The sequence below is a fragment of the Komagataella phaffii genome, chromosome 4 (genome assembly GCF_000027005.1).
Source record: "Komagataella phaffii GS115 chromosome 4, complete sequence".
NCBI lineage: Eukaryota > Fungi > Ascomycota > Pichiomycetes > Pichiales > Pichiaceae > Komagataella > Komagataella phaffii.
In genome coordinates this window covers 458407-482616 of record NC_012966.1, presented here as the reverse complement: position 1 = coordinate 482616, position 24210 = coordinate 458407, and the positions used below count along the sequence as shown (strand labels likewise).

At 40.5% G+C, this 24210-nt stretch overlaps 11 protein-coding genes across 11 annotated transcripts; 8 read left to right on the top strand and 3 right to left on the bottom strand.

Moving 5' to 3' along the window:
* Positions 1 to 47: 47 nt before the first annotated feature.
* Positions 48 to 1691, top strand: PAS_chr4_0238 (uncharacterized protein; the record flags this gene model as incomplete). The annotated part of the gene is made up of 1 exon (XM_002493601.1): positions 48 to 1691. The coding sequence occupies one exon, from the start codon at positions 48 to 50 to the stop codon at positions 1689 to 1691; it is 1644 nt and encodes a 547-aa protein (XP_002493646.1).
* Positions 1692 to 5088: 3397 nt separating this feature from the next.
* Positions 5089 to 7941, top strand: PAS_chr4_0235 (Hypothetical protein; the record flags this gene model as incomplete). The annotated part of the gene is made up of 1 exon (XM_002493600.1): positions 5089 to 7941. One exon carries the CDS (start codon positions 5089 to 5091, stop codon positions 7939 to 7941), a length of 2853 nt encoding a protein of 950 aa, XP_002493645.1.
* A 41-nt stretch (positions 7942 to 7982) lies between these two features.
* On the bottom strand, positions 7983 to 8654 carry PAS_chr4_0234 (Integral membrane protein of the early Golgi apparatus and endoplasmic reticulum; the record flags this gene model as incomplete). The annotated part of the gene is made up of 1 exon (XM_002493599.1): positions 7983 to 8654. The coding sequence occupies one exon, from the start codon at positions 8652 to 8654 to the stop codon at positions 7983 to 7985; it is 672 nt and encodes a 223-aa protein (XP_002493644.1).
* Positions 8655 to 8864: 210 nt separating this feature from the next.
* Positions 8865 to 11003, top strand: PAS_chr4_0233 (Glutamine-dependent NAD(+) synthetase; the record flags this gene model as incomplete). The annotated part of the gene is made up of 1 exon (XM_002493598.1): positions 8865 to 11003. The coding sequence occupies one exon, from the start codon at positions 8865 to 8867 to the stop codon at positions 11001 to 11003; it is 2139 nt and encodes a 712-aa protein (XP_002493643.1).
* A 14-nt stretch (positions 11004 to 11017) lies between these two features.
* Positions 11018 to 12259, bottom strand: PAS_chr4_0232 (Protein with carboxyl methyl esterase activity; the record flags this gene model as incomplete). The annotated part of the gene is made up of 1 exon (XM_002493597.1): positions 11018 to 12259. The coding sequence occupies one exon, from the start codon at positions 12257 to 12259 to the stop codon at positions 11018 to 11020; it is 1242 nt and encodes a 413-aa protein (XP_002493642.1).
* A 144-nt stretch (positions 12260 to 12403) lies between these two features.
* PAS_chr4_0231 (Putative nucleolar DEAD box RNA helicase) lies at positions 12404 to 14704 on the bottom strand (the record flags this gene model as incomplete). Its single annotated transcript, XM_002493596.1, has 1 exon — positions 12404 to 14704. The coding sequence occupies one exon, from the start codon at positions 14702 to 14704 to the stop codon at positions 12404 to 12406; it is 2301 nt and encodes a 766-aa protein (XP_002493641.1).
* A 109-nt stretch (positions 14705 to 14813) lies between these two features.
* On the top strand, positions 14814 to 15422 carry PAS_chr4_0230 (Hypothetical protein; the record flags this gene model as incomplete). Its single annotated transcript, XM_002493595.1, has 1 exon — positions 14814 to 15422. The coding sequence occupies one exon, from the start codon at positions 14814 to 14816 to the stop codon at positions 15420 to 15422; it is 609 nt and encodes a 202-aa protein (XP_002493640.1).
* Positions 15423 to 15427: 5 nt separating this feature from the next.
* Positions 15428 to 17593, top strand: PAS_chr4_0931 (uncharacterized protein; the record flags this gene model as incomplete). The annotated part of the gene is made up of 1 exon (XM_002493594.1): positions 15428 to 17593. One exon carries the CDS (start codon positions 15428 to 15430, stop codon positions 17591 to 17593), a length of 2166 nt encoding a protein of 721 aa, XP_002493639.1.
* A 108-nt stretch (positions 17594 to 17701) lies between these two features.
* PAS_chr4_0229 (Catalytic subunit of TRAMP (Trf4/Pap2p-Mtr4p-Air1p/2p)) lies at positions 17702 to 19507 on the top strand (the record flags this gene model as incomplete). Its single annotated transcript, XM_002493593.1, has 1 exon — positions 17702 to 19507. One exon carries the CDS (start codon positions 17702 to 17704, stop codon positions 19505 to 19507), a length of 1806 nt encoding a protein of 601 aa, XP_002493638.1.
* Positions 19508 to 19761: 254 nt separating this feature from the next.
* On the top strand, positions 19762 to 21768 carry PAS_chr4_0228 (Acetolactate synthase, catalyses the first common step in isoleucine and valine biosynthesis; the record flags this gene model as incomplete). Its single annotated transcript, XM_002493592.1, has 1 exon — positions 19762 to 21768. One exon carries the CDS (start codon positions 19762 to 19764, stop codon positions 21766 to 21768), a length of 2007 nt encoding a protein of 668 aa, XP_002493637.1.
* A 162-nt stretch (positions 21769 to 21930) lies between these two features.
* PAS_chr4_0930 (uncharacterized protein) lies at positions 21931 to 24159 on the top strand (the record flags this gene model as incomplete). The annotated part of the gene is made up of 1 exon (XM_002493591.1): positions 21931 to 24159. The coding sequence occupies one exon, from the start codon at positions 21931 to 21933 to the stop codon at positions 24157 to 24159; it is 2229 nt and encodes a 742-aa protein (XP_002493636.1).
* Positions 24160 to 24210: the final 51 nt, after the last annotated feature.

Below are 24210 nucleotides of genomic sequence, written 5' to 3'. Positions count from 1 at the left end.
CTGATCCTAGAGATAGAGATCTTTTGGCACATTTCAGGGACAGGAACATGAGTGATTCTTCCAACCTGTTGAAGACCACTGTTAACGACTATTTGGAGAACCTTCCTGAATCTGTGCACAACAAATTGTACCAATCTTCAATCACATGTTTAGCTATTTTCAGATTATTGCCCTCACTAGCTAAATTCTACGTCATGAGTCTTCTATTCAATGAGCATTCTGTTTCTTACATTGACTTGACAAGATGGATACGTCCAGATAACATGACGCACTTGGTTTCGTCCTCTACAAAGTCGTCTTCGTCGTCCGCAGTCACTAATTTTCCAGGAGCAATCGGAAAGAATAAGATGTACCAAAACGAATGTCTGAAAAGGTTGAAACAGCTAAACCTGATCAAGGATGTCAGAAAACAGTGGACTAATCCTAATACAGGGCAGTTGACAAACGTTGTTGTACTTCAATTGAACCCAATGTTTCGTAAGAATTTTCGTAATGCTCTCACAGGATCCCAAATGAGTAATGATCTCAATAATGATATCGAGATGACAGATGTGGAGGAAGTTTCGGAGGAGTTCCTGGATCGGTACTCTTTAATGAAGTGGGAAAATATCTTACATTTCATGGTAGGCTCAGAGGTGCCTGAATTGCCCTCAATCGGCGTTCTCTCGTTATTGAGGCATAGTGGGTTGATGGATATTGGCGAAGAGAACGAGTTTATAGCCACACCTAAACGTTTCAAAGGAGATAATATGGATTTGAAATCCATGAAAATTACGCAGGACGGGTTTCAGTTTTTGTTACAAGATATCAATGCCCAGATATGGCAACTTCTGCTACAGTATCTTCGGATGAGTGAAAAATTAATGATGAATCCAGTCGATGTGTTGAATTTTATCTTCATGCTGGGTTCTCTGGAACTAGGAAAACAGTACCCTGTTACTCTCTTGAGTGACACCCAAGTGATAATGCTGGAGGATTTGGTTGATTATGGATTAATTTATTATCCAGAGAAAAATAGATACTTCTACCCAACCCGAATGGCAACGACATTGACATCAGAAAAAACAACATTCAAAACTGCATCGATGTCAATGAATCAAGTGCTGGAAGGGGGACCGGAGGTAAAAGACCACGGATCTATAGTGCTGGAAACTAATTTCAAACTATACTGTTACACCACTTCTCCCCTACAGATTGCTATCCTGAATCTGTTTGTTCATTTGAGAACAAGATTCGCAAATATGGTTACGGGAATGATCACAAGAGAATCTGTAAGAGAGGCTCTACGTAATGGAATAACTGCTGACCAAATAATAAAGTATTTGGAAACACATGCCCATTCACAAATGAAGAAACTCGCAGAAGAAAAATTACTTAAAAAGTTAGAGTTCGATTCGAACGCCACGGAAACTCAACAAATCGGGTCGCAAGTCAAGTTAGAGGTAATTCCTCCAACTGTAGTAGACCAGATCAAGCTTTGGCAGTTGGAAATGGATCGACTTCAAACTTTTGCCGGTTTTCTTTTCAAAGATTTTGCCAATGCCCAAGAATTTGAGCAATTGGCTAACTACGCTGATGAAGTTGGTGTGATGCTGTGGCGGGACGATGATAAACGTAAATTCTTCGTCACTGAGGAAGGAATTGGCCAACTGAATGATTATGCTAATAGGCTAAAAAGACATAGAGCTTGATGACATAATCACCTACTCACCTGTTGGGTTGGCTCCGCGAAACAAAAATAGGTCCTTTTTACATGTGAGCCTTCAATTACCTCGTCATAGAGAATAGATAACACAAGGGACAGAACAGAATGGCAGTGAAAATTGACGGTAAATCAATTTCTTCGGAACTCCGTTTGTCTATAGCGGATGAGATCAAACAGCTAAAACAGAAAAATCCTGGATTTGAACCAAGGCTCACCATCATTCAAGTGGGAGATCGTCCTGACAGTTCAGTCTACGTTAGAATGAAGCTCAAATCTTCAGAAGAAGTAGGAATCAGAGGTGAACTGTTGAAATTTCCGGCCGATATCAATCAAGAAGAATTGATTACCGAAGTAGAACGCCTCAACCAGGATCCCAGTGTTCATGGCATTTTGATCCAGTTACCCTTACCAGAACACCTTGATGAACCATTGATAACAAACAAGGTCATTCAAAGCAAGGATATCGACGGCTTTACCAACTTGAACCTTGCATCCGTCTTCAAAAAGAGCGACAAGCCACTATACGTTCCTTGTACCCCAAAGGGAATCCTATACTTGCTGGATCATGAAAAAGTCGAGATTTCAGGAAAAAACGTCGTAGTTTGCGGACGATCTGACATTGTTGGCGGGCCTTTATCAAAATTATTAGAGAAGCGTGGGGGTACAGTGACTGTCATACACTCTAGATCAACTCAAGCACAAAAGGAGTTCTTCTGCAAGAATGCAGACATACTGATAAGTGCCGTCGGGCAAGTTAATTTCATTACAGGAGACATCATCAAGGAAGGCGCTGTTGTTATAGATGTTGGCACCAATTATGTTCCTGATGCTACCAAGAAATCAGGACAAAGAATGTGTGGCGACGTGGATTATGCCTCTACCGAGCCTAAAGCTAGTTTGATTACTCCTGTCCCTGGAGGAGTTGGACCAATGACAGTTGTTATGGTATTAGCCAACGTTTTAGAAAGTGCTAAGGCTTCTCTTGACAGTCAGTCATCTTAGATGTTTGACTGAAGCCAACGCTAAACCCTCTGTTACCAGTTTAGGAATTTTTCAGCGCTAACTCTAGACGCGCAAGGGAAAGGACCGTTCGACCGAGTCACAAACAGAGTCAGAGACCTGACATCCTGAAAATTACATATATAAATATCAGAAAATCAAAAAACCCTTTTTCCAGTTCTCTCCTTTTGATAGGCAAATTCTGCGGGAAAGATAGAGATTGTTTAAACTTACCGATAGCATGTCTGATTTCAAACGTCTAAAGTTAAATTTGACTAAGCCCGTTCCATCTGATTATGAAATCTCGAGAAATCAGCAGCCCAAACACATAACTGAGGTTGCCAGAGAGTCTGGAGTTTTGGATTCAGAAATTGAACCTTATGGAGCTTATAAAGGTAAAGTCAGTCTGGACACTTTAGAGAGATTGCAAGACAAGGTCAACGGTAAATACATATTGGTCACTGGTATCACTCCTACCCCACTGGGTGAGGGTAAATCTACCACGACCGTTGGATTGGCTCAATCATTGGGATCTCATTTGAACAGAGTAGCTTTTGCTAATGTCAGACAGCCTTCAATGGGCCCCACCTTTGGTGTTAAAGGAGGTGCTGCTGGAGGAGGATATTCTCAAGTAATTCCTATGGATGAGTTCAACATGCATATCACTGGTGATATCCATGCCATTGGTATGGCTAATAATTTACTGGCAGCAGCTTTGGATACCAGGATTTTCCACGAGTCTACTCAAACTGATAAGGGTCTGTGGAAGAGACTGTGCCCCGAGAAAAAAGATGGTACAAGGGACATTCCCATCGGGTTACTTCCCAGAGTTGCCAAGTTAGGTCTCGACAAGAAAGATCCAAGAGAGTGGACCGAGGAAGAGATTGGAAAATTTGTTCGTCTAGACATTGATCCAAAAACTATAACTTGGAAAAGAGTCTTGGATCTGAACGATCGTATGTTGAGAGGTATTACCATTGGCCAAGCTCCAACCGAAAAGGGATTGACCAGAGAAACTGGTTTTGAAATTACCGTCGCCTCTGAATGCATGGCTATTTTGGCTCTTTGTAGTTCTCTGAAAGATATGAGAGAGAGATTAGGTCGTATGGTGGTTGCCTCCAACAAGAGTGGCGAACCAGTGACTTGTGAGGATCTGGGATGTGCTGGTGCTTTGACCGCTATTTTAAAGGATGCTATCAAACCTAATCTGATGCAAACTTTGGAAGGAACTCCAGTTTTTGTCCATGCTGGTCCCTTTGCTAACATTTCTATTGGCGCTTCTTCTGTTTTGGCCGATAGAATTGCGCTCAAGCTAGCTGGAACCGACCCTAATCTTCCAGACGAAGAAAGAAAGGGCAAAGAGGGATACGTGATCACTGAAGCTGGTTTTGATTTCACTATGGGTGGAGAACGTTTCCTGAACATCAAATGTAGATCTTCTGGTTTGGAGCCAGACGTTATTGTCATCGTGGCTACCGTGAGAGCTCTCAAGGTTCACGGTGGAGGAAGTGAAGTTAAAGCTGGCCAACAGTTGCCTTTGGAATACACTACCGAGAACTTAGAAATGTTGAGGACAGGTTGTGCTAACCTCGGTAAGCACATTGAAAATGCCAAGCAGTATGGACGTAGTGTGATCGTAGCCATCAACAAAATGAGCAGTGACACTGATAAGGAGCATGATATCATTAGAGAGGAAGCTATCAAAGCCGGTGCTATTGATGCCATTGTATCCAACCATTGGGAAGAAGGTGGTGCTGGTGCTGTCGATCTTGCCTCTGGTATCATTCGTGCTGCCAACAACGAGTATCCCGGACAACAGCCTGAGAATTTCAGCTTTATCTATGATTTAGAATCGACTTCTATTGCTGATAAGATCAGTGCTATTGCGCAAAAGATGTACGGTGCTGCTGAAGTTGAATTCCTTCCTCAAGCTCAAGAGAAAATTAAGGAATACACAGCTCAAGGTTTTGACAAGCTTCCTATCTGCATTGCAAAGACCCAATACTCTCTTTCTCACGATGCCAAACTGAAGGGTGTTCCTACGGGATTCAAGTTCCCTATCAGAGACATCAAAGCCTCTGTAGGCGCAGGATACCTCTATGCGTTGGCTTCGGAGATCCAAACTATTCCAGGTTTGGCTACTAAATGTGGGTTCATGAATGTCGAAGTCAATGACAAGGGAGAGATTGAAGGGCTCTTCTAATCATGTATTATATAATAGGTAAATCAAAAGAATAACCATAAGTTTAATGAAAGAACTTGTTGAAAGGGTTGGGTCACCACTATGATTATGTTTCACGATAATATTTTCTCGATTCGGTAGGAGCTGGTATAATGCGCCCTGATCTCTCCTCTCACACGGTGTACTTTTCCAACTGTTAACCATGTCAATGGAGGCATTGAATACACATTTAGTCAACCATTATTGGTCCTCTGGTTATGAAAAAGGAATCAATCATGTTTTCAGTATTTTATGGGAGAACCACGCCAATTTAGTCAAATTGGAGAAGCTATTAAAGGGTTACCAGTCTAAGCTGGTCTCTAGCAGAGTTGATCTCTTGAACGATTGGATAAATACAGCCGAACAAGATTTATTTGATTTAAATGGGACATTCCCGGATTCAAAGAAGAAATCTGTCAATGATATGCTCAATTTGATAATCAATAGAACAATTGACGAGGCAGATAATGAGCTGGCCCTCTCTTCCCAGCTCACGAATCAGATCCTAAGTCCTACTCAACAGTACATTGCAAAATACAAGAACTTTCTCAATTATGTGGAGACCGAGCTGCAGAACTCCTTTAATGAGTACGATGACTGTTTGACGGAAACTCGGAACTTAAAGGACAAATTGGTCAAGCACATCTTGACCATATCAGATCTGAGTACTAATTCATCAGACCATGCAATTATTCCAACCAATATACAACATTCCTTGGCATCGTTTACAAGCAAAATCTCCAACTTGAATTTGAAGTCAAAAGCTATGACCGAAAAAGAGCAGGAGAGAGAAATCGAATTAAGGGAATCCTTGCAAAGACTGGCAGAAGACAATTCTGACAATATCTCGTCGGATTCTGAACCCTCTGAGGCAGAGGACAACTTAAAACAGTTCGAAGATGAGCATCCGGCCTATGTTTTTTCCAAAGATTTCCCAATTGTGCTCTGTGATAAGTTGTTGGGATTCAACAGTATCGAAGAGTTCAAAGGATTTGCAATAAAACTAGTGAAAGAAATACCATTGGAAAGATCCAAGATTCCATTCATGTCCTCTTATATCGAGAGTATCAAGGGAACAGATTTGATTGACTGGATGATTTTGAACATTGCTCCTCCAAGTTCCAGAGACGTTTCCAAGAGAGCAGGTGCTATATCAAGGTATCAGGTTGAAAAGATTTGCCAACGTTTATTGGATTTAGGATTGATAAAATCTAAAAGTCTTCTACAGTTTTCTTCATATAAGTTTAGATCAGACGATGATAGAGCCACGTTTGAATGGACTGCATTGATGAAGGATATTCTAGAATTTGACTCCAACCAAGTGGAAGAAAAAAAGCGAAGCTACATTGAAGAGCGTTCAAAAGACCGAGCAGCCAGAAGGGAAAAAAGAATACAGGCCAAAAGAGAGGCAAGACTTGCCAAAAGATTAGCAAAAGAAAAAGATTTGGCAAAGCTTTCTACTGCTACTACCCAACCCTCTCTCGCACCGACAATTTCAATTACACCTTCAGGTACCACAAATACTAAACTGAACCATTACCTATTAACATATGAACCTCTCTATCAGGACTTTGTTTTGGCCAATCAACATTTAAGCCAAGCTAGAGGACAACTAGAAACCAACATATCTCATTTTTACAACGCAATTGAAGAACATGAGGTAGGAAGAGCCAAGTTTTTGTATGATGTGATTAGCAAGTTTACAGAGATTACCCATAATACCACAGTTAAAAATGCCAGTATATCGGAACAATCTTTGAAGGGCACTCAAGATTATGATGATTCCTCAACTGTGCAGGAAATAAATGACTTCCTAAAAGCTAATATCCCTTCAAACAAAACCTTCAAAACGAAACCGTCTTGGGTCAAGAACGCTATCAAAATTTCTAAGCCATATATTGAAAATGAACTTGGAGGCTATCTGTCTGTGAATCCAGTCGATAATCAGCTTTGGAATACTGTCAAGGCATACGAATACAACAGCTCTTATTTACAAGCAAGATCTCAATTTCACAAGACCAAGTCACTTTTGTTTGGAAGCGAAGTTTCGTCTCAGGTAACCAATTCCAACGAGTCAGACTTGTCAACAAAGTCCGTTCCTTTGTTTCTTATGAAAGTTTTAGAGAGAATTTCAGCGTCCGGTTTTGATAAAACTTTATGGACTAAACCTTATGAACTCATTACGGCTACCCAACTCAGGAATTTATATTACATGAATACACATAACTGGGAAATGTTATTTAGTGAGGAAGATAACAAGGTTAGCGTGGATGAATTTGTCATGGATCAATTTATTAATAAACTGGAGGAGTTATATCCTGATAATGTGGCTATCTGGATCTTACTGCTCAAATTGTGGTTGTTGGAGTTGAGTGACTCTCTATTGGGCCAGTTTTCCTATACCTCACTCGTTAAATTATTCTCTAAAGAAGAATCGGCATCATCAGATTTGATGAAAGTTCTAGAACTGGAGTTGCCTCAAGCTAATGCCGCAGCTACGTGGTACCTATTCAATTACCTATCTGATCGCATCGATGCTTCTACTCAAGACGAACTTGGCAAGCAGTTGAATAACTCAGAAGCCATTGGCTCTATTCCATTCGTCCATTTTATCCTTAGACCACCACCAGACGTAAAGCAACAAGACTCGTTCAATATGATACCTTCTGCAGTTGGCGATCGTCTCTTGGCGAACCTGCTGAATCGAAACTTTCTACAATCTCTGAAGCAAATGGTCATTGATAAGGAAGAAGTCAACGCCCAGAGAGAGAAGCGGTTATCCAAATTAAGGGCAGAGCAAGATTTATCAATCGAACAAAATCGGAGTCGAAGTAACACAGCAAACTCAGGGTCTTCAGATAAATTACGTCCGTTTTCCCTTGGAAGCAACATCTCCAACAGTGTCGAGACGGATTCCACGTCCAAACAACCTCGCAATTTGCCATTTATATCACCAACAAGGAGACCAACACCCAGCATTGAAACCCCAGATTCACCGTCTACATCCAGAAATTAAGTCTGTTGGACACCGCAAAGAAAATACATTTCTCAATTCTATTAGATAATCCGACCCTGGTTTGGATCCCATTCATACCCGAGTAACCTACCAAAATTGTAGAATGTCTCATAAGCAAAACCTATGGCTAATTTGACTAGTCCAACTCCTCTCTGTCTTGTAGTATCGTCGTTCTTTTTGTCGAATCTATTGATATCGTTCAATGTGGAAGGCAGAGTGTTTTCACTGGCACTCAATGAAATGAATAACGTGAACGGCACCAACCATATGCAAATTCCAAAAAAGCTTGCAATTTCAGCAAATGTTGGAATGTGTGGGGGTATGTAATTGGGAGAAATTCTTTCTTCTATTGTTGGAATGTATGGATTGCTGAAGTGTTGGAACCACATATAGTGGTTGAGCACCGCCAGTATGCAGGACGAGACAAACACGGGACCAGTCAAGTCAATGAACGGAAATGTCTTTAAATTCTTGTAGTAGATATAGTACGTCAAAAGAGAAAAAATGCTCAGCTTGATTGGGAACCCATCTAGAAATAGCAATAACAGGAATACACCAACAATAGCTATTATTAGTCTGCCAATTAATCTTCTCGTAAACTCGGTGTACTCCTCTACTAACTCAGAAAGATAGTACAATCCAGAGGCAATTGCCAGCGTAATTGATACAAACCCGGATACTATGCCCACATAACTTAATAACTGAAGGATCATGTTGAAAGTAAGAGCAATAGGTAATCCGTCTCATCTGGGTCGTACGAATGCTTCGATTTTTCAACGCGTATAGATCCTAACATCATATAGCTCTGTTCGTTTCATCTCCACAACTTGGTTTATAGCCTACCAGCACTACTAACGGTCCTAATTGCACTCACCTAAAGATCGAACCATTGACGTTCTGTTGTCTGCCAGTGCAAATTTAACATGCCGCATTATATTACTTTAGCAACTTGCTCTTTGAATCAATGGGCTTTAGACTTTGAAGGGAATAGGGATAGGATTCTCCAGAGTATTAAGGAGGCCAAAGAGGCCAAAGCTTCTTTACGAGTGGGACCTGAATTGGAGATCTCTGGTTACGGGTGCCTGGATCATTTTCTTGAGAACGACACTTATTTGCATTCCTGGGAAATGTATGCTTCTATACTTCAGAATGAGTCAACTCATGGAATTCTTTTGGATATCGGCTTACCAATAATGCACAAGAATAGACGTTACAACTGTCGTATCCTATCCTATGACGGAAAAATTTTGTTGATCCGCCCCAAGATATTTTTAGCTAATGACGGCAATTACAGAGAAATGAGATACTTTACGCCTTGGTTACAGCCGCAATACGTTGAAGAGTTTGTTCTTCCCAGATTACTACAAAAGATCACGGGCCAAATAACAGTTCAATTCGGAGACGCCGTTATTTCAACTTTGGATACTTGTATTGGTGCGGAAACTTGCGAAGAGCTGTTTACTCCGCAAGCTCCTCATATTGCTATGGCCTTGGATGGGGTTGAAATTGTTGCAAATTCTAGTGGTTCCCACCATGAGTTGAGAAAACTGAATACCAGAATGGATCTTATTACAGAGGCTACTACCAAGTGTGGTGGAATATATTTGTATTCCAATCAAAAAGGCTGTGATGGTGATAGATTGTACTATGATGGTTGTGCACTTATTGTTGTCAATGGCAAAGTCCTAGCTCAAGGTTCCCAGTTTTCTTTGAAAGATGTGGAAGTAATAACTGCCACTGTGGATTTAGAAGATGTCAGGTCCTATAGAAACATGATTTCACATGGTCTACAAAGTCGCTCTACTCCTGTTTACGAAAGAGTTCATGCTGCTATTGAGTTATCTCCAGATTCAAAGAGTTTTGACCCCACCATCGTACCAACATCGCCTCGTGAGATAAGATACCATCTTCCAGAGGAAGAGATTGCATTCGGACCTGCTTGCTGGTTGTGGGACTATGTGCGAAGGTGTAAAGGTTCAGGTTACTTTGTCCCGTTGAGTGGTGGAATAGACAGTTGTGCCACATCAGTGATTGTCTTTTCAATGTGCACTCTTGTAGTAAAAGAAGCATTAGAAGGAAACGAACAAGTTATACGAGATGCTCAGCTGGTTGCTAACATGCCAGAAGGTTGGATTCCTGAGACCCCTCAAGAGCTTTGCAATAAGATCTTCCATACTTGTTATATGGGTACTACCAACTCATCTATAGAGACTAGAGCAAGATCCAGAGATCTTGCAGCCAGAATTGGATCTTATCATGTTGATTTGAACATGGATTCAGTGGTCACTGCATTAGTCAGCCTCTTTGAGGTAGTAACAGGCAGAAAACCGGTGTTCAAAGTATTTGGTGGTAGTCAAATTGAAAACTTGGCCCTTCAAAATATTCAAGCCCGATTAAGAATGGTTTTAGCTTACCTTTTTGCCCAGTTGCTACCTTGGACTAGGGGTAGAACAAACACTGGTGGTTTGTTGGTTTTGGGAAGTGCCAACGTGGATGAGCAGCTTCGAGGTTATTTGACCAAGTATGATTGTTCATCTGCAGATGTAAATCCAATAGGAGGAATTTCTAAGACTGATCTCATTAGTTTCATTAAGTTTTCTATAAACCGGTTTGATCTGCCTATACTTCGGGATTTTGTTGACGCTACACCCACAGCAGAATTGGAACCAATTACCGACACTCATGTACAATCAGATGAAGCCGACATGGGAATGAGTTATGAGGAGTTGTCTATTTTTGGAAGACTCAGAAAGGTCAACAAATGTGGTCCTTACTCCATGTTTATTAAGTTGCTGCACGAATGGTCTCCTCGTCTGACACCAGAAGAAATAGGCACCAAAGTAAAACGGTTTTGGTGGTTCTATGCAGTCAACAGGCATAAGCAAACAGTTAGCACACCTAGCTACCATGCTGAACAGTATTCTCCAGATGATAACAGATTTGACCTCAGACCATTTTTAATCGATCCAAGCTTCTCTTGGGCTAGAAAAAAGATTGATCAAGTAGTGGAGACTTTGGAGAAGAACAATACATCTCAACTAGATACCATGACCGTTGATTAAATAGGTTACGTTGCTTAATTTTTAACACCCCATTTGGCGTTTAGTTTCTGTATGAGCTCTCTTTGAGAAGTTCCCTCATCGTGATGCAAAACTGACTTCGGACGGGTGAAGTCATTTCTATCGACGAAATCTAGTATGGAGTATGCTACTTTGTTTGGAATGTCTTCATGTATGAAATGTCCAAACTGTGAGTTTTGCTGATTCCGGAAAACCACTAATTGAAACTTACCTTGCATTTGACCAATGGTGAGATACTTATCTAGGTTTTCATGATTTGATAAGACTAGCATTTTGGCAATTCTTGAAGATATCGTAATAAACCCATTGGACAGCCCTGTAAACCATCCTTTCCAGTATGGTTTTGTAGACTTGAGGTCTGTCACCCATTCATATACCGGAGAGCCTTCAGTTTCTCTTTTAGAAAATAGAAAAGGGATAGAAATAAGCCCTGATTCCTCATTATGTAGTAACCCAGAATCTAAATGCCACTGTAAGGCATCTGATAGGGAAGCAAATGACTTTGGTCTATGATCGATATAGCCTTGCATCCCGTCTAAAGCCTTCACAGCAATTTCTTCCACAATATCTAGGAGAACTAATCCTTTGATGCAATCTTTGATGAACTGGTTTTCAATCATATCCTCTTTCAAAATTTTGGTCAGTATTGATCCACCAAGGGAGTGACCAATGAAAAATATACTAGGTCTACATTTGACAGTATCGAATTCATTCCTAGCAAAGAATTCATTCAAAATGCTGATGAAATCGACACATAGTGTTTGAATGGAATAATCTTTGGATTCCACTGTCTCAACAAACTTTGATTGACCATGTCCTCTCATATCAAAGCAAAAGAATCCCGGTATGTCCAATTCATCTCCAGAATTAATTTGGGAATCCTTGGAGATGCTAACCAATTCTTTGGCAAGCAATGTGAAAGTTAACCCACTAGAGCCGGCCCCATGGTGTGCGATAAATATTACAGGCTTGACAGATTCTGATTGAAAGGGTTGGTAATAAGTTTGGGCTGTCCACTCCTTCAATTGATATGGTGACTCTTCAAATCCATTTGCTACATTGAACCGTGAATCACAATCTTTGGCATTTGATCCAGACCACTCTTTATGGTTCAACTCTCCCACAGCATCAGTCTCTTCTTCCTCTTCCTCCACCTCATCCTCATGGTCACTACCAGAATTGAGTGACTCCAAGAGATTTTTCCGCATCAAGTCAGAAATTAGATTCCCATCCGTCATATCCTAAGAATACACAGCTGGTTCTACTTACTTTCTGGGGTATGCTAGTGGTGGTAAGTTATCATTAGCGAATCGCTGAATTGGAGTCTTATATTTATCTTATTTAAGTCATTTTTGAGTGGATGTCATGGTTGATTCGTCTATTTATCCATGAAGCAATTGTTCAGCCAAAGCTTCCATGTCATCAATAGTATCAGGCTTCTCCAACTCAATCACCTTAGTGTTAAAATCAGTTCCATTGATGCCTCTGTCATTCTCGAACCATTTTTTAGTCTTCTTACGGTCTGGCTCATCGTCCCCACTACTGTCGCTGTCATAGTCCCTAGCAATGTCTGGAAGTTCTTCTTCATCTTCGTCTTCTTCATCATCTTCCTCAGACAGATCAGACTCTTCTTTGGCTTTTCGTTCAATGTCTTGTCTTCTTCTCTTTTTTTCGACTTTTTTCTCCTTTGCAACCACCTTATCTTCAGAGTCAGCTTCAGCCATAACTGTGGACTCTTGCTGAATAAACTTGGTCTTTTGATCCAGCGCATCACCTTGTTCATGGAACTCTTCCTCTCCTGCTAGCTCGTATATTTCATGCGCTTTACCGTCGTCATCAAACACCAATTTCTTGGGGTTGGCACCAGCCTTTGACATAGCCTTTTTAGACAAAGCCTTTTTAGCAGCCCTCTTAGAAGTTGGAAGGTTGTCAAGTTCAGGGACGTTCTCTGTCAAGTCGTGATCGGTCCTTTTGACAGAGATAAAGTCTTCTTCCTCATCATCCTGTTCTGCATTCAAATTTCTATAGTGCTCCGAAAGCACATTTTGATTCTGTCTTTCAAACATTTTATCATATTTTGTTCTAACCTTCTTCTTGTCTTCAGGTTTTTCTTCTCCATTCTCATCAAGTTTTGAGAGGGTAAGTAATTGCCTGGATGCGTTCTTTCGTTCTTTTAACTTGGATAGTTGCTCCTCAGTCATGGCTTTGGCGGACTTCTCCAGCAGTTTGATCTTCGGAGCACCTGGAAGTCCAAGAGATTTGGCATACTCTTCAACCGGCAACTTTTGAACTTGAAATACTTCTTTGTCTTTTTGTATAAAAACTGATTTGAAATAAGCAATAAAAGCTTTCTGGCCCAAGTACTTTAATTCTGGAGATTTGAAACATAACGCTTGCATTTGAGGCTCAATCGTCTTTTTCTTTGCACCTCTTACATTCAATTTGGAGATATTTTTGATGTTTTTAGCTTCCAGTCTCCGCACAAAAGCTTCTTCCTCAGAAGGAGTTAGTATTAACAATGATTTCCCCTCTTTTCCAGCTCTGGCACATCTACCAACCCTGTGAATATATGTTGAAGCATCCTCCGGGCAGTCAAGTTGCACAACCCAGTCAATGGCTGGGAAATCTAAACCCCGGGCAACCACATCCGTTGCAAACAGACAACAATGTTGTGCGTGAGAAAATTTGACTGTGGTTTCGATTCTTGCCGTTTGCTTCTGTCTGCCGTGCAACTTCATCAAAGATATACCCGGTTGCAATTTCCTGAATGCCTCATAGAGGAAATGCACTTGTTTGGAAGATGATAAGAAGACCAAAATTTTCGATTTGAGGTGAGTTTTGATGAATGACCATAATGTGTTTATTTTTTCATTGAGGGGAACAACGATATAGGACTGCTCCAAGGAATCTGGAGTTGCCAGATCAAGATCCGAGGAACTGTTTATGTATTTCGGGTTAGTTAACGATAAACGGGCCAAATCTTGGACCGATTTTGTTTGGGTGGCCGAAAACAATAACGTTTGTCTTTGCGGAGGAATGCTGGAAATGATGCTATCCAGGGTTTTCTTGAAACCCATGTCTAGGATTCTATCAGCTTCATCCAAAATTAGCATTTGTAAGTTGTTGATATTCAAATTGGCTGATTGGTCCATATGCTGCAATAATCTCCCTGGTGTTCCAATGAGTACATTAATCTTTCCGATTCTTTCGGACTCATACTTGAAGTCTTTGCCCCCTATGACTAGACCACATGAAAAACTGCTATGCTTACCAATATTTAGGAGAACTTCATAGATCTGCATAGCCAACTCTCTAGTGGGAGATATAATTAGTGCTCCGACACCATCAAATTCATTCCAATCTTCTCTCAGTAACATTTCTATCAGGGGAATCAAGAAGGCCAAGGTTTTGCCTGATCCCGTTTTGGCAGCTCCTAAAATATCTTGCCCTTGGAGAGCTGGTGGAATAGCTTCTTTCTGTATCCCTGTCATTTCTATGAAGTGGGCTCCTCTTAATCCTATTAGCGTTTGTCTGGATAGAGGAAGCTCAGAAAACTTTGTAAATTTGGTGTATTCTTTCGGATCAAGCTGGGCAAGCTTCTCTTGACGGTCTTTTTGAGCTTGCTGATGCTTCTCACGCAAGTTTCTTCGTTCTTGTGTTGAGATTTTTTGATTCCTTGCCATACTGTAAGTTCTCTTTAGACTACAAATTTTTTTATTTCTGTTTCCTNAATTTTTTTTTTTTCTATCAAGAAACGAGAAGCTCATCACATTGTAACAGGAGAAAAATACAATGGGGCAAGACAGGGAACAAGTGACTGATAAAACTAAACTACAGAGAAATGATCCAAAAGAAAGTCAATATGAGGAATACAAGATGTACCGTGAACGATCTTCCTATAATAGGGATAGTTCATCCGTTAATACCAAGAGAGATCAGAGCCCAAAGAGACCTACTTTTAACATCGGGCCCTCAGGAATCTTGGGCCAGCAAGACTCCAAAGATCTGAAATCTAAGTCAAGCTCAGAGAAAGAAAAGAATTACAGCGAGCCGCCAGAAAAAACCTCCCCTCCGAAGGATAAATACTACATCTTTCTCTTCAATGACATCTACCCTGATGGGAAACGAATCTCTCTGAATAATTCCTTTTACACTTTGGGCAATACTGACGACTGTGATTTTAAACTCGCAGATGTGGACATTGGTCAGGTAAACACCGTTATTCAATTCAGGAAAATGAAAGGTACAATAAAGCCATACATTATTGATCTTGGTTCTATGTCTGGGACTAATGTCAATGATATTCCAATACCCCCCAAGAGATATCTCGAATTGAAAAATTCCGATTCCATCATCATAGGAGACTCGTCTTCTGAGTTTATATTCATGATCACAGGTTAAGGTAAATGAAGCTGGGCATCGAAAGAAGATCTTATGGAATTAGTTGTTCGAATTTGGCTCCGTTGATAGAAAATGACGTTAATTCTTTGGTTCTCATAAGACACGATCGCTTGGAAGTTCAACAGTACTGTGATGGCAAATTGCACCACTTACTTGATATTACAATCAATGAAAAAATACTGTGTTTGAAAAGCCTCCCAGTCATAAAAGATGATCCATCCGATAGAAGACACTGGCTGGTATGCCTAACAGAGTCAAATCAGTTATGGTTAATTGCGTTTTCGGACCAGCAGAATAGCTTCGTTGTAGTGGACAGAGTGACATTCGAAGGTCTTAAAGGTGAAATATGTACAATGACTGTCACAGAAGACGGAAATTTCATTGCTATATCTTCTATTGACAACTTTGTCCACATAATGTACCTGGATCCATCAAAGCAGCAACTCTACAAACAAGCCCTTGAACATAATCCTCCGGCAGGAAAAATAAATCGAACTTTGAAAAAAAACCGAATATTTTTGAAGCCTTGCAACATTTACTTAGCGGATGAACTGATTCAGAACTGCCATTTTTTGGCGGATAATATTCTGGCTTTGGTTGTCAGAGATTCAAACTTGAAATACTTGGTCAAGTACTATCGAGTAGTTAAACACAGTTCAAGATTTAGTGAATTCAATTGTGAACTGCTGAGGAAATTTCAGCCCTTACCAGAAACTCCAGTCTTGTCAATTCCACTTCCTAATGGGTGTTTAATGGTTCTAGGAGAGGAAATCCATTCAATATACCCTTCTGGTAAAACAATATTTAAGTTTGAAAATAACGCAAGTTTCGGTATTAATAAACTGGCGGCAGTTAAAATCCTTACACGGGAACTCGCCAATTTGAGAGCAAAGATCACACAGAAACAGATTTTTACAGTGTTTCACGTTATTGACGAACATAGAGTCATCTTGGGATCGAATACAGGAGATTATTATCTTGTCTCATTTGACATTCACGCACTTCCCAAAACTGAAGAAGAACTTGAGAGAGAGCAGGAATTACTGAATGCCCAAAGACAGCTAGAACTAGAAATTGAGTCTCAGGACTTCTACAGTATCTCATCGTGGAAGTTTGTGCATGTTGGGAAATCGACAATAGGAAATGATATGGTACATCTTGAGGATCAAAAGTTTTTCATCAGTTCTACAACTGATAAGTCCTTAATCGTTGACATAGGCCGTTATGAAATAACTCAACTACTGAGCCTAGAGTCTGATGGATTTCTTGGTCCCTTAACTGCTGGTTTATGTTATGGGCATGGAAATGTTCTTTTGGCTCAAGGCACTATTAGCAAGAGCCATTTGTTTGGAGTCGATGGAAGATCAATAACAGTACCAGGGGTGATAAGAAAGATATTGCTGCGCGGTGAATCTTTTTATGTACTAGGTCTGAAGGAAGTTGGTTCTGAAATTCACTCGTTTATCTATATCTTGGACCAGAAACTACAGATAAAACATATAAAAACATATGCTGAAGAAATGCTAGACATAGTTGTGGACAAATATTTCTACGTTTCCAGTAACGATCATAAATCAGATCAAAGCGTGATCAGATCATTTAACTTTGACCTGCAGAAGCTCAAGGAAGTCAGGGTGCCAATAGGCACCATATCCCAACTTGCAACTAGAGGGGGCTTCTTAGTTGCAGTTGGTAGTCATCTCAAAATCTATAACGAAGAACTGGAGGATCAGATCTTGTTTTCGGTGGTTGGAATTGCTAGCTCATGTCTGTCATTCTTCAACGACTCTAAGCTGCTCATAGGTGACTTCAAATTAGGAGTATCCTGTCAAGACATAGATTTGGATAAACCATACATTGGGTCTATCAAAGCATTACCGGTTGAAGATAAATTATCACTTTGCTCCCTGGTGTCTGTTTTATCAGATCAGTGCTTGCTTACCAGTGATAGTTTTGGGAACATTAATTTATTCCAAAAAACTGAAGATGGGTTCATTTTAAAAAGCTCTCTAAAAATTGGCGAATCGATTACGTTTATATGCAAAGGATTTCACCAACCCAAAACAGTTTCTTTGGAATTTGAACTCGCTAATGAAAACAAGCTAGCATTGAAAAATTCTGTGGCTTTTGTTGGAACTATGTCTGGGAATGTTTATTCCCTACACAATTAAATAATGTTAAAGTAATCAAAATGTCGCATTGCCTCTTTACACCCGCGGAGGGTGTATGAGGAAAAAAAAATACTTGCACCATATCAAGCTACTAGTAGTTCAACTGTAATGATCACAGAAGCCCAAAAGGCTGTCACTTTGGTAAGCAAAAATCATGCTGACAGTACTATATCGCAAAGCTTGAATGGCATAAAAAATGAAGGAGGAATAATGCTCAAAGAGACTGAAGAGGCAACTTCCGTTCAAACCCAACTAATTTCACCCGAGCCCAAGAAGATACAATCTAATGAACTCACGGAGAATAAGGACTTTATCAGTTTTGATTTTTCCTCAGACGAAGAATCAGATCATCATACAGAGCAAGTTTTAGAACAAGATGGAAGAATCGCAGACTACGATGCTTATCAGAGTGCTGATGAAGAAGGTGTACCACTAGATGATAAGCCCATACAACAATACCCATGGATAAAAAACCGGGATCATTCCAAACAACTAGAGCTGAGTGACTGGTTAACTTTGGAGATAAAAGACTTTATCAATTACATTTCTCCCTCGATAGCAGAGATTGAAGCTAGAAATAATGCAGTCAAGAGATTAAGGAAAGAAATCACGACAAATCTGTGGCCTGACTGCTATGTCAACGTGTTTGGATCCTTTGCCACTGACTTGTACTTACCAGGATCGGATATTGATATGGTCATAACGTCTGATTCTGGAAAGTATTGTGCGAAATCATATTTGTACCAATTGTCATCATTCCTCAGAAGCAAGAACCTAGGGGTAAACATAGAAACGATAGCAAGGGCTAAAGTCCCTATCATCAAATTCATCGAACCAAGGTCGAAAATTCATATAGATGTTTCTTTTGAAAAGACGAACGGCTTAAGAGCTGCAGAGAGAATACAAGGCTGGTTAAGAGAAACCCCAGGATTAAGAGAACTGGTTTTAATTGTGAAACAATTTCTAGCTGTAAGAAGAATGAACAATGTTCATCATGGAGGATTAGGAGGATTTTCTATCATATGTTTAGTCCATAGCTTCCTCTCCCTGCATCCGAGGTTAATTACGAATTCCATTGACCCTTTGGACAATTTAGGAGTTCTCCTCATTGAATTTTTTGAACTGTATGGATACAATTTTGGATATGACAATGTCATCTTATCATACAATCCAACTGTATGCTATTTGAAAAAGGAAGAGCATTCATACTTGGGCGCAAGTAATACCTTTGCATTGGCTATTCAAGACCCTGATGACCCCTCAAATAACATAAGTCGAAGCTCTTACGATATTCGAAATATCAAACGATCGTTTATTGGTGCTTTTGAACTATTAACCAACAAATGTTACGAATTACAAGCTGCCAGTTACAAGGAAAGATTAGGCCAGAGTATTCTTGGTGGAATTATACGATACACAGGAAAAGAAAGAGATTTTGAAGATGCACGAGATAAGATCATCAACGAGGCTTATGTTTCAGTTTCTCGTTCTGAGACTCCACAAGATATTTACACAACTGGAGGCTTACCCCCATTACCGTCAGAACTCAATAAAGGCAAAGGAAAGAAGAGAAAACGGGACCGACCTACTTTAGAAGAGGAGTATGCTGACATTACCGTAGAATCATCAGATTCCGACATTACTAACGTTGTCATGCCTCCAGTTCGTAAAAGACGAAAGAGTGGCAAGAAAAATAAAATACCCAAGGCTCAAAGTACCGGAGTGAGAGCTGATATTTTTATGAGTCTAGATGACCATGAGGATGATGATTACAAGGAGACAGTTGAGAAGGATAACAATAGCAAAGCTATGGACGACGAAGCTGATGTCAAAGCAAAGCTTGACAGTAGGAGTAAATCGAAGGTCAGTCGTGACTCGAAAAACAGATATTGGCTTGATAAAGCCGGCTTTTAGCTGTGTCCTCTCCTGCTGACCGTGTATAACATGTAAATGAATAGAATTAACCTTCCATCCGCAATCTCGGCCCGTTTCCGGATTATGGCCTGTCTAGCTATTTCGCGCCCCCCACATCGAAGAAAAAATCAATGAGTAATAGAGGTGAAAAAAAAAAAAAAGCAAAAAAGAAAAAGGGCCCAAAATCACTCCTACTTTTCAGTGTTTTTTTTTCTCCTGTTTCCTCGTCCCCACTATTTTACTGAAAAGTCAAAATGTTCGCCATTAGGACGGCAAGCAGACGCTATGCCCTTTCAAATAGAGCCCAACGGTCGCTTTTACAAGGAGTAAGATTCAAATCTGCAGTAGCCACCGCTCCAACCCCGGCTTCTGCTAAGAGACCAAGACCAGCTCCAAGCTTTAATCAATCTACAGACCCTGAACCTTTAAGTAGCAACCAAAAGCAAATGATGGATGATTCATTCATCGGACTATCAGGAGGTGAAATTTTCCACGAGATGATGCTGAGGCATAAAGTGGACACTGTGTTTGGGTACCCAGGTGGAGCTATCTTACCAGTCTACGATGCCATCTACAACTCGTCACATTTTAAGTTCGTTTTGCCACGTCACGAGCAAGGAGCTGGTCATATGGCTGAAGGTTACGCCAGAGCCTCAGGTAAGCCTGGTGTTGTCTTGGTTACGTCTGGCCCTGGTGCTACTAATGTTATTACTCCAATGGCTGATGCCTTAGCTGATGGTGTTCCACTTGTCGTATTCTCAGGTCAGGTCGTAACATCTGCTATTGGTACTGATGCGTTCCAAGAAGCTGATGTTATAGGAATCTCAAGATCCTGTACCAAGTGGAATGTAATGGTGAAAGACGTGGCCGAATTGCCCAGACGTATCAACGAAGCCTTTGAGATTGCCACTTCCGGCCGTCCAGGGCCTGTTCTAGTTGACTTGCCAAAGGATGTCACTGCAGCCATTTTGAAAACACCTATTCCAATTTCATCCACTTTACCAAACAAAACTCTTAGTCGTCTGACAGAGGAGGTTGCCTCCGAGTTCACCATGAAAAACATTAAAGAAGCTGCTCACTTGCTCAACATTGCAAAGAAACCTATTTTGTACGTTGGTGCTGGTATCTTGAACGACGAGAATGGCCCTGGTCTTCTGAGAGAACTCGCTGACAAGGCACAAATCCCAGTCACCACAACTATACAAGCACTGGGTGCTTTCGACCAAAGAGATCACAAATCTGTTGATATGCTTGGTATGCATGGATCAGCTGTTGCTAACCTCGCAATGCAAAACGCTGACTTGATCATTGCTCTTGGAGCTCGTTTTGATGACAGAGTCACAGGCACTATCTCTAAGTTCGCTCCTCAGGCCAGATTAGCTGCTGTTCAACACAGAGGAGGTATCGTCCACTTTGAAATCTCTCCAAAGAACATCAACAAGGTTGTTGATGCCACTGTAGCTGTTGAGGGAGACGTCACCAAGAACTTGAATAACTTCATTCCATTGGTTGAAACCGTCAGCGAAAGACCTGAATGGTTCAAGCAAATTGACGAATGGAAGGAACAGTATCCCTATGCCTACCAACTCGAGACTCCAGGCTCTGCTATTAAGCCCCAAACGCTGATTGCTGAAATATCGAAACAATGTCAGAAACAGGACAAGGAGGTTATTGTGACGACTGGTGTTGGTCAGCATCAAATGTGGGCTGCTCAGCACTGGACTTGGACCCAACCAAGAACTATGATCACTTCAGGTGGTCTAGGAACCATGGGTTTCGGACTTCCAGCTGCTATTGGAGCCCAAATTGCCAAGCCAGACGCCATGGTTATTGACATTGACGGTGACGCATCCTTCAATATGACTTTGATGGAGATGTCCTCCGCTGTTCAAGCGGACGCTCCAGTTAAGGTTGTTGTTTTGAACAATGAAGAACAGGGAATGGTCACCCAATGGCAATCCCTGTTTTACGAGCACAGATATTCTCATACACACCAAACGAATCCAGACTTCATGAAGTTGGCAGAGGCTATGGGATTCAAAGGTATACGTGTCAAGAAACAGGAAGACTTAGTTGGAAAGGTTACTGAGTTCTTAGAAGCTTCTGAACCTGTCCTTATGGAAGTATTTGTGGAGAAGAAGGTTCCAGTCCTTCCTATGGTTCCAGGAGGAAAAGCTCTAGATGAATTTATCTACTGGGATCCAGAAGTAGAGAAGGAGCAAACCGAGCTGCGTAGAAAGCGTACCAATGGTAAGCACTAAATATGCATATTGTGAATAGTCATACATTGGTTTTTATAGGAGAAGTATCATAACTCTAAGATTTTCGATATCTGGTGTGTGCACCCATCAATTCTCGTGTAGGAGATGAGATAATTTTTTTTTTCTAAACTTTTCAGACTAAGCACAGATCATACAATAGTCATGGGTAAAGCCTCCAGTGCCACAAAGAAGTTCTTGTCTAAGCATCTGAAGAGAACTGTAAAGCACAGAAAGAAGGTTCAAAAGCATGCTAAACTAGTTGCTAGTCATAAGAGGCGTGGAACTGGTGAACCAAAGGAAGATGATGAATCCAAGGGTAAGATATTCAAGGACATGGATGTAGACCAATTTTTTGAGTCTGGATTTGAAATTCCTCAAGAAAAGAAGAGCAAGAATTCCAAAAGGGAGAGTAAAACTGTTGAAGACGAAAGCTTAGAATCTGAGGATGATTCTGTTGTGGAAGTTGATTCTGAATCGGGCGAGAAACTTGATGAGCCTGAAGAAAAAGAGGAAGAATCTGATTTTAATGTTGGCTCCCAACCAGACGATGATGAGCCTGACCATAAAGATGAACGAAGCTCCAAATTGAGAACAAAAACTCAATCCAAAACGAACGATGAAGATGAAGACGAAAGTTCGGAAGATGATAACGACATGGAACAGGACCTAGAAGACTTAAAAGCCGAAGATCCTGAATTCTACAAGTACCTTGCAAAGAATGACAAAGACTTATTGGACTTCAAACCAGTCAATCCGTTGGATATGATTGATGACGACGAAGACGAGGATGAATATGAAGAAGACAAAGAAGAATCAAGAATCCCAACTGAAGAAAAAATTAATATCACCAATACTTTGTTGAAAGAGTGGGAAATCCAATTGGAATCTCCAACCTTTATTTTGCTGAAGCAACTTGTGGAAGCTTTCAAGGATGCTGTACGTATCCAAGATGCTAATGAAGAGGATGGAAGTAAATACGTCATAAATGATCCGAAAACTTTCAACCACTTAATGATTTTAGCCGTCAGCAAAGTTCCTTCTGCTTTTCAGACCTTGGTGCCGTTCAAAAAGAATCATAAAGGTGTTCGTAAGTTGATCGACTCTCCAGAGTTTCCGAAAGTAAAGGTACTACTGAAATCCCATGCTCCAACGTTAGTTACCTTACTCAGTGACACACAGAGTGTTGAGACCGGCGCTCTTGTTCTTAGTTCTCTTCAAGAACTTCTGCCATACATCACACTATCTAAATCCTTGTTGAAACAAATAATCACGGCAGTTGTGAACCTTTGGGCAACTACGAATGAAGTTGATATTCAAATTACTACCTTTGCATTTTTGAACAACAGTGCCAAAGAGTATCCTGGTGATATACTAGAGATTACCCTAAAGGCAATGTACTCAACATTTGTGAAACAGTCCAGAAAGACCAATGCTCATACTATGCCATTAATTAATTTCCAAAAAAATTCTTCGATTGAATTATTTGGCATTGACCCTAACGTTGGCTACCAAGTTGGCTTCGAGTATATCCGTCAATTGGCCATTCATTTGAGAAACAGTATAATTAGCAAAGAAAAGGAAAAATATAAAGCAGTTTATAACTGGCAATTCTGTCATTCGTTGGACTTTTGGTCCCGTTTACTCTCAGCTCATTGCAATCCAGAACGAGAACAAGGCAAAGAGTCACCTCTAAGGCAGTTGATATATCCTTTAGTTCAAGTGACCATTGGTACTATCAAATTGATTCCATCTCCACAATTTTTCCCATTAAGATTCTACTTGATTCGATCACTTATCAGGGTGTCACAAAACACTGGAGTTTTTATCCCAATATTTCCGCTTTTGAGTGATATCCTGAACTCTTCAGTGCTTACACGGTCCCCCAAACATTCTTCTTTACACGCCTTTGATTTCGATCATAACATTAGAGCCAATCAAGCCTATTTGGGAACCAGAGTCTATCAGGAGGGATCTTGTGAACAAATAGTGACTCTTCTAGGAGAATATTTTGTCTTGTACTGCAAGCAGATTGCATTCCCAGAGGTTACTACACCTGCTGTAATTTACCTTAGAAGATTTATCAAGAAATCCAAGAATGTGAAATTCAACAGACAGCTATCAAACTTAATTCAGAAATTGAATCAGAATGTCGACTTTATCACGAAGGCTAGATCCAATGTTGACTTCACCCCCAAGAATCGAGGTGCGGTGAATAACTTCCTGAAAGATACCGCCTGGGAGTCTACTCCTCTCGGAGCATACATTGTGGTTCAACGTGAAATTGAAGAAAACAGACGTAAGATCCTAAGAGACTCTCTGGAAAATAAACAAGACATCAAGGATCAGAGAGTGGATGGAGATGATGATCTAGACTTAGTTGATTTGGAATAGATTTAATCCTATATACAGTAAATAAACAAACAGAGACTAAAGAAGACTCAA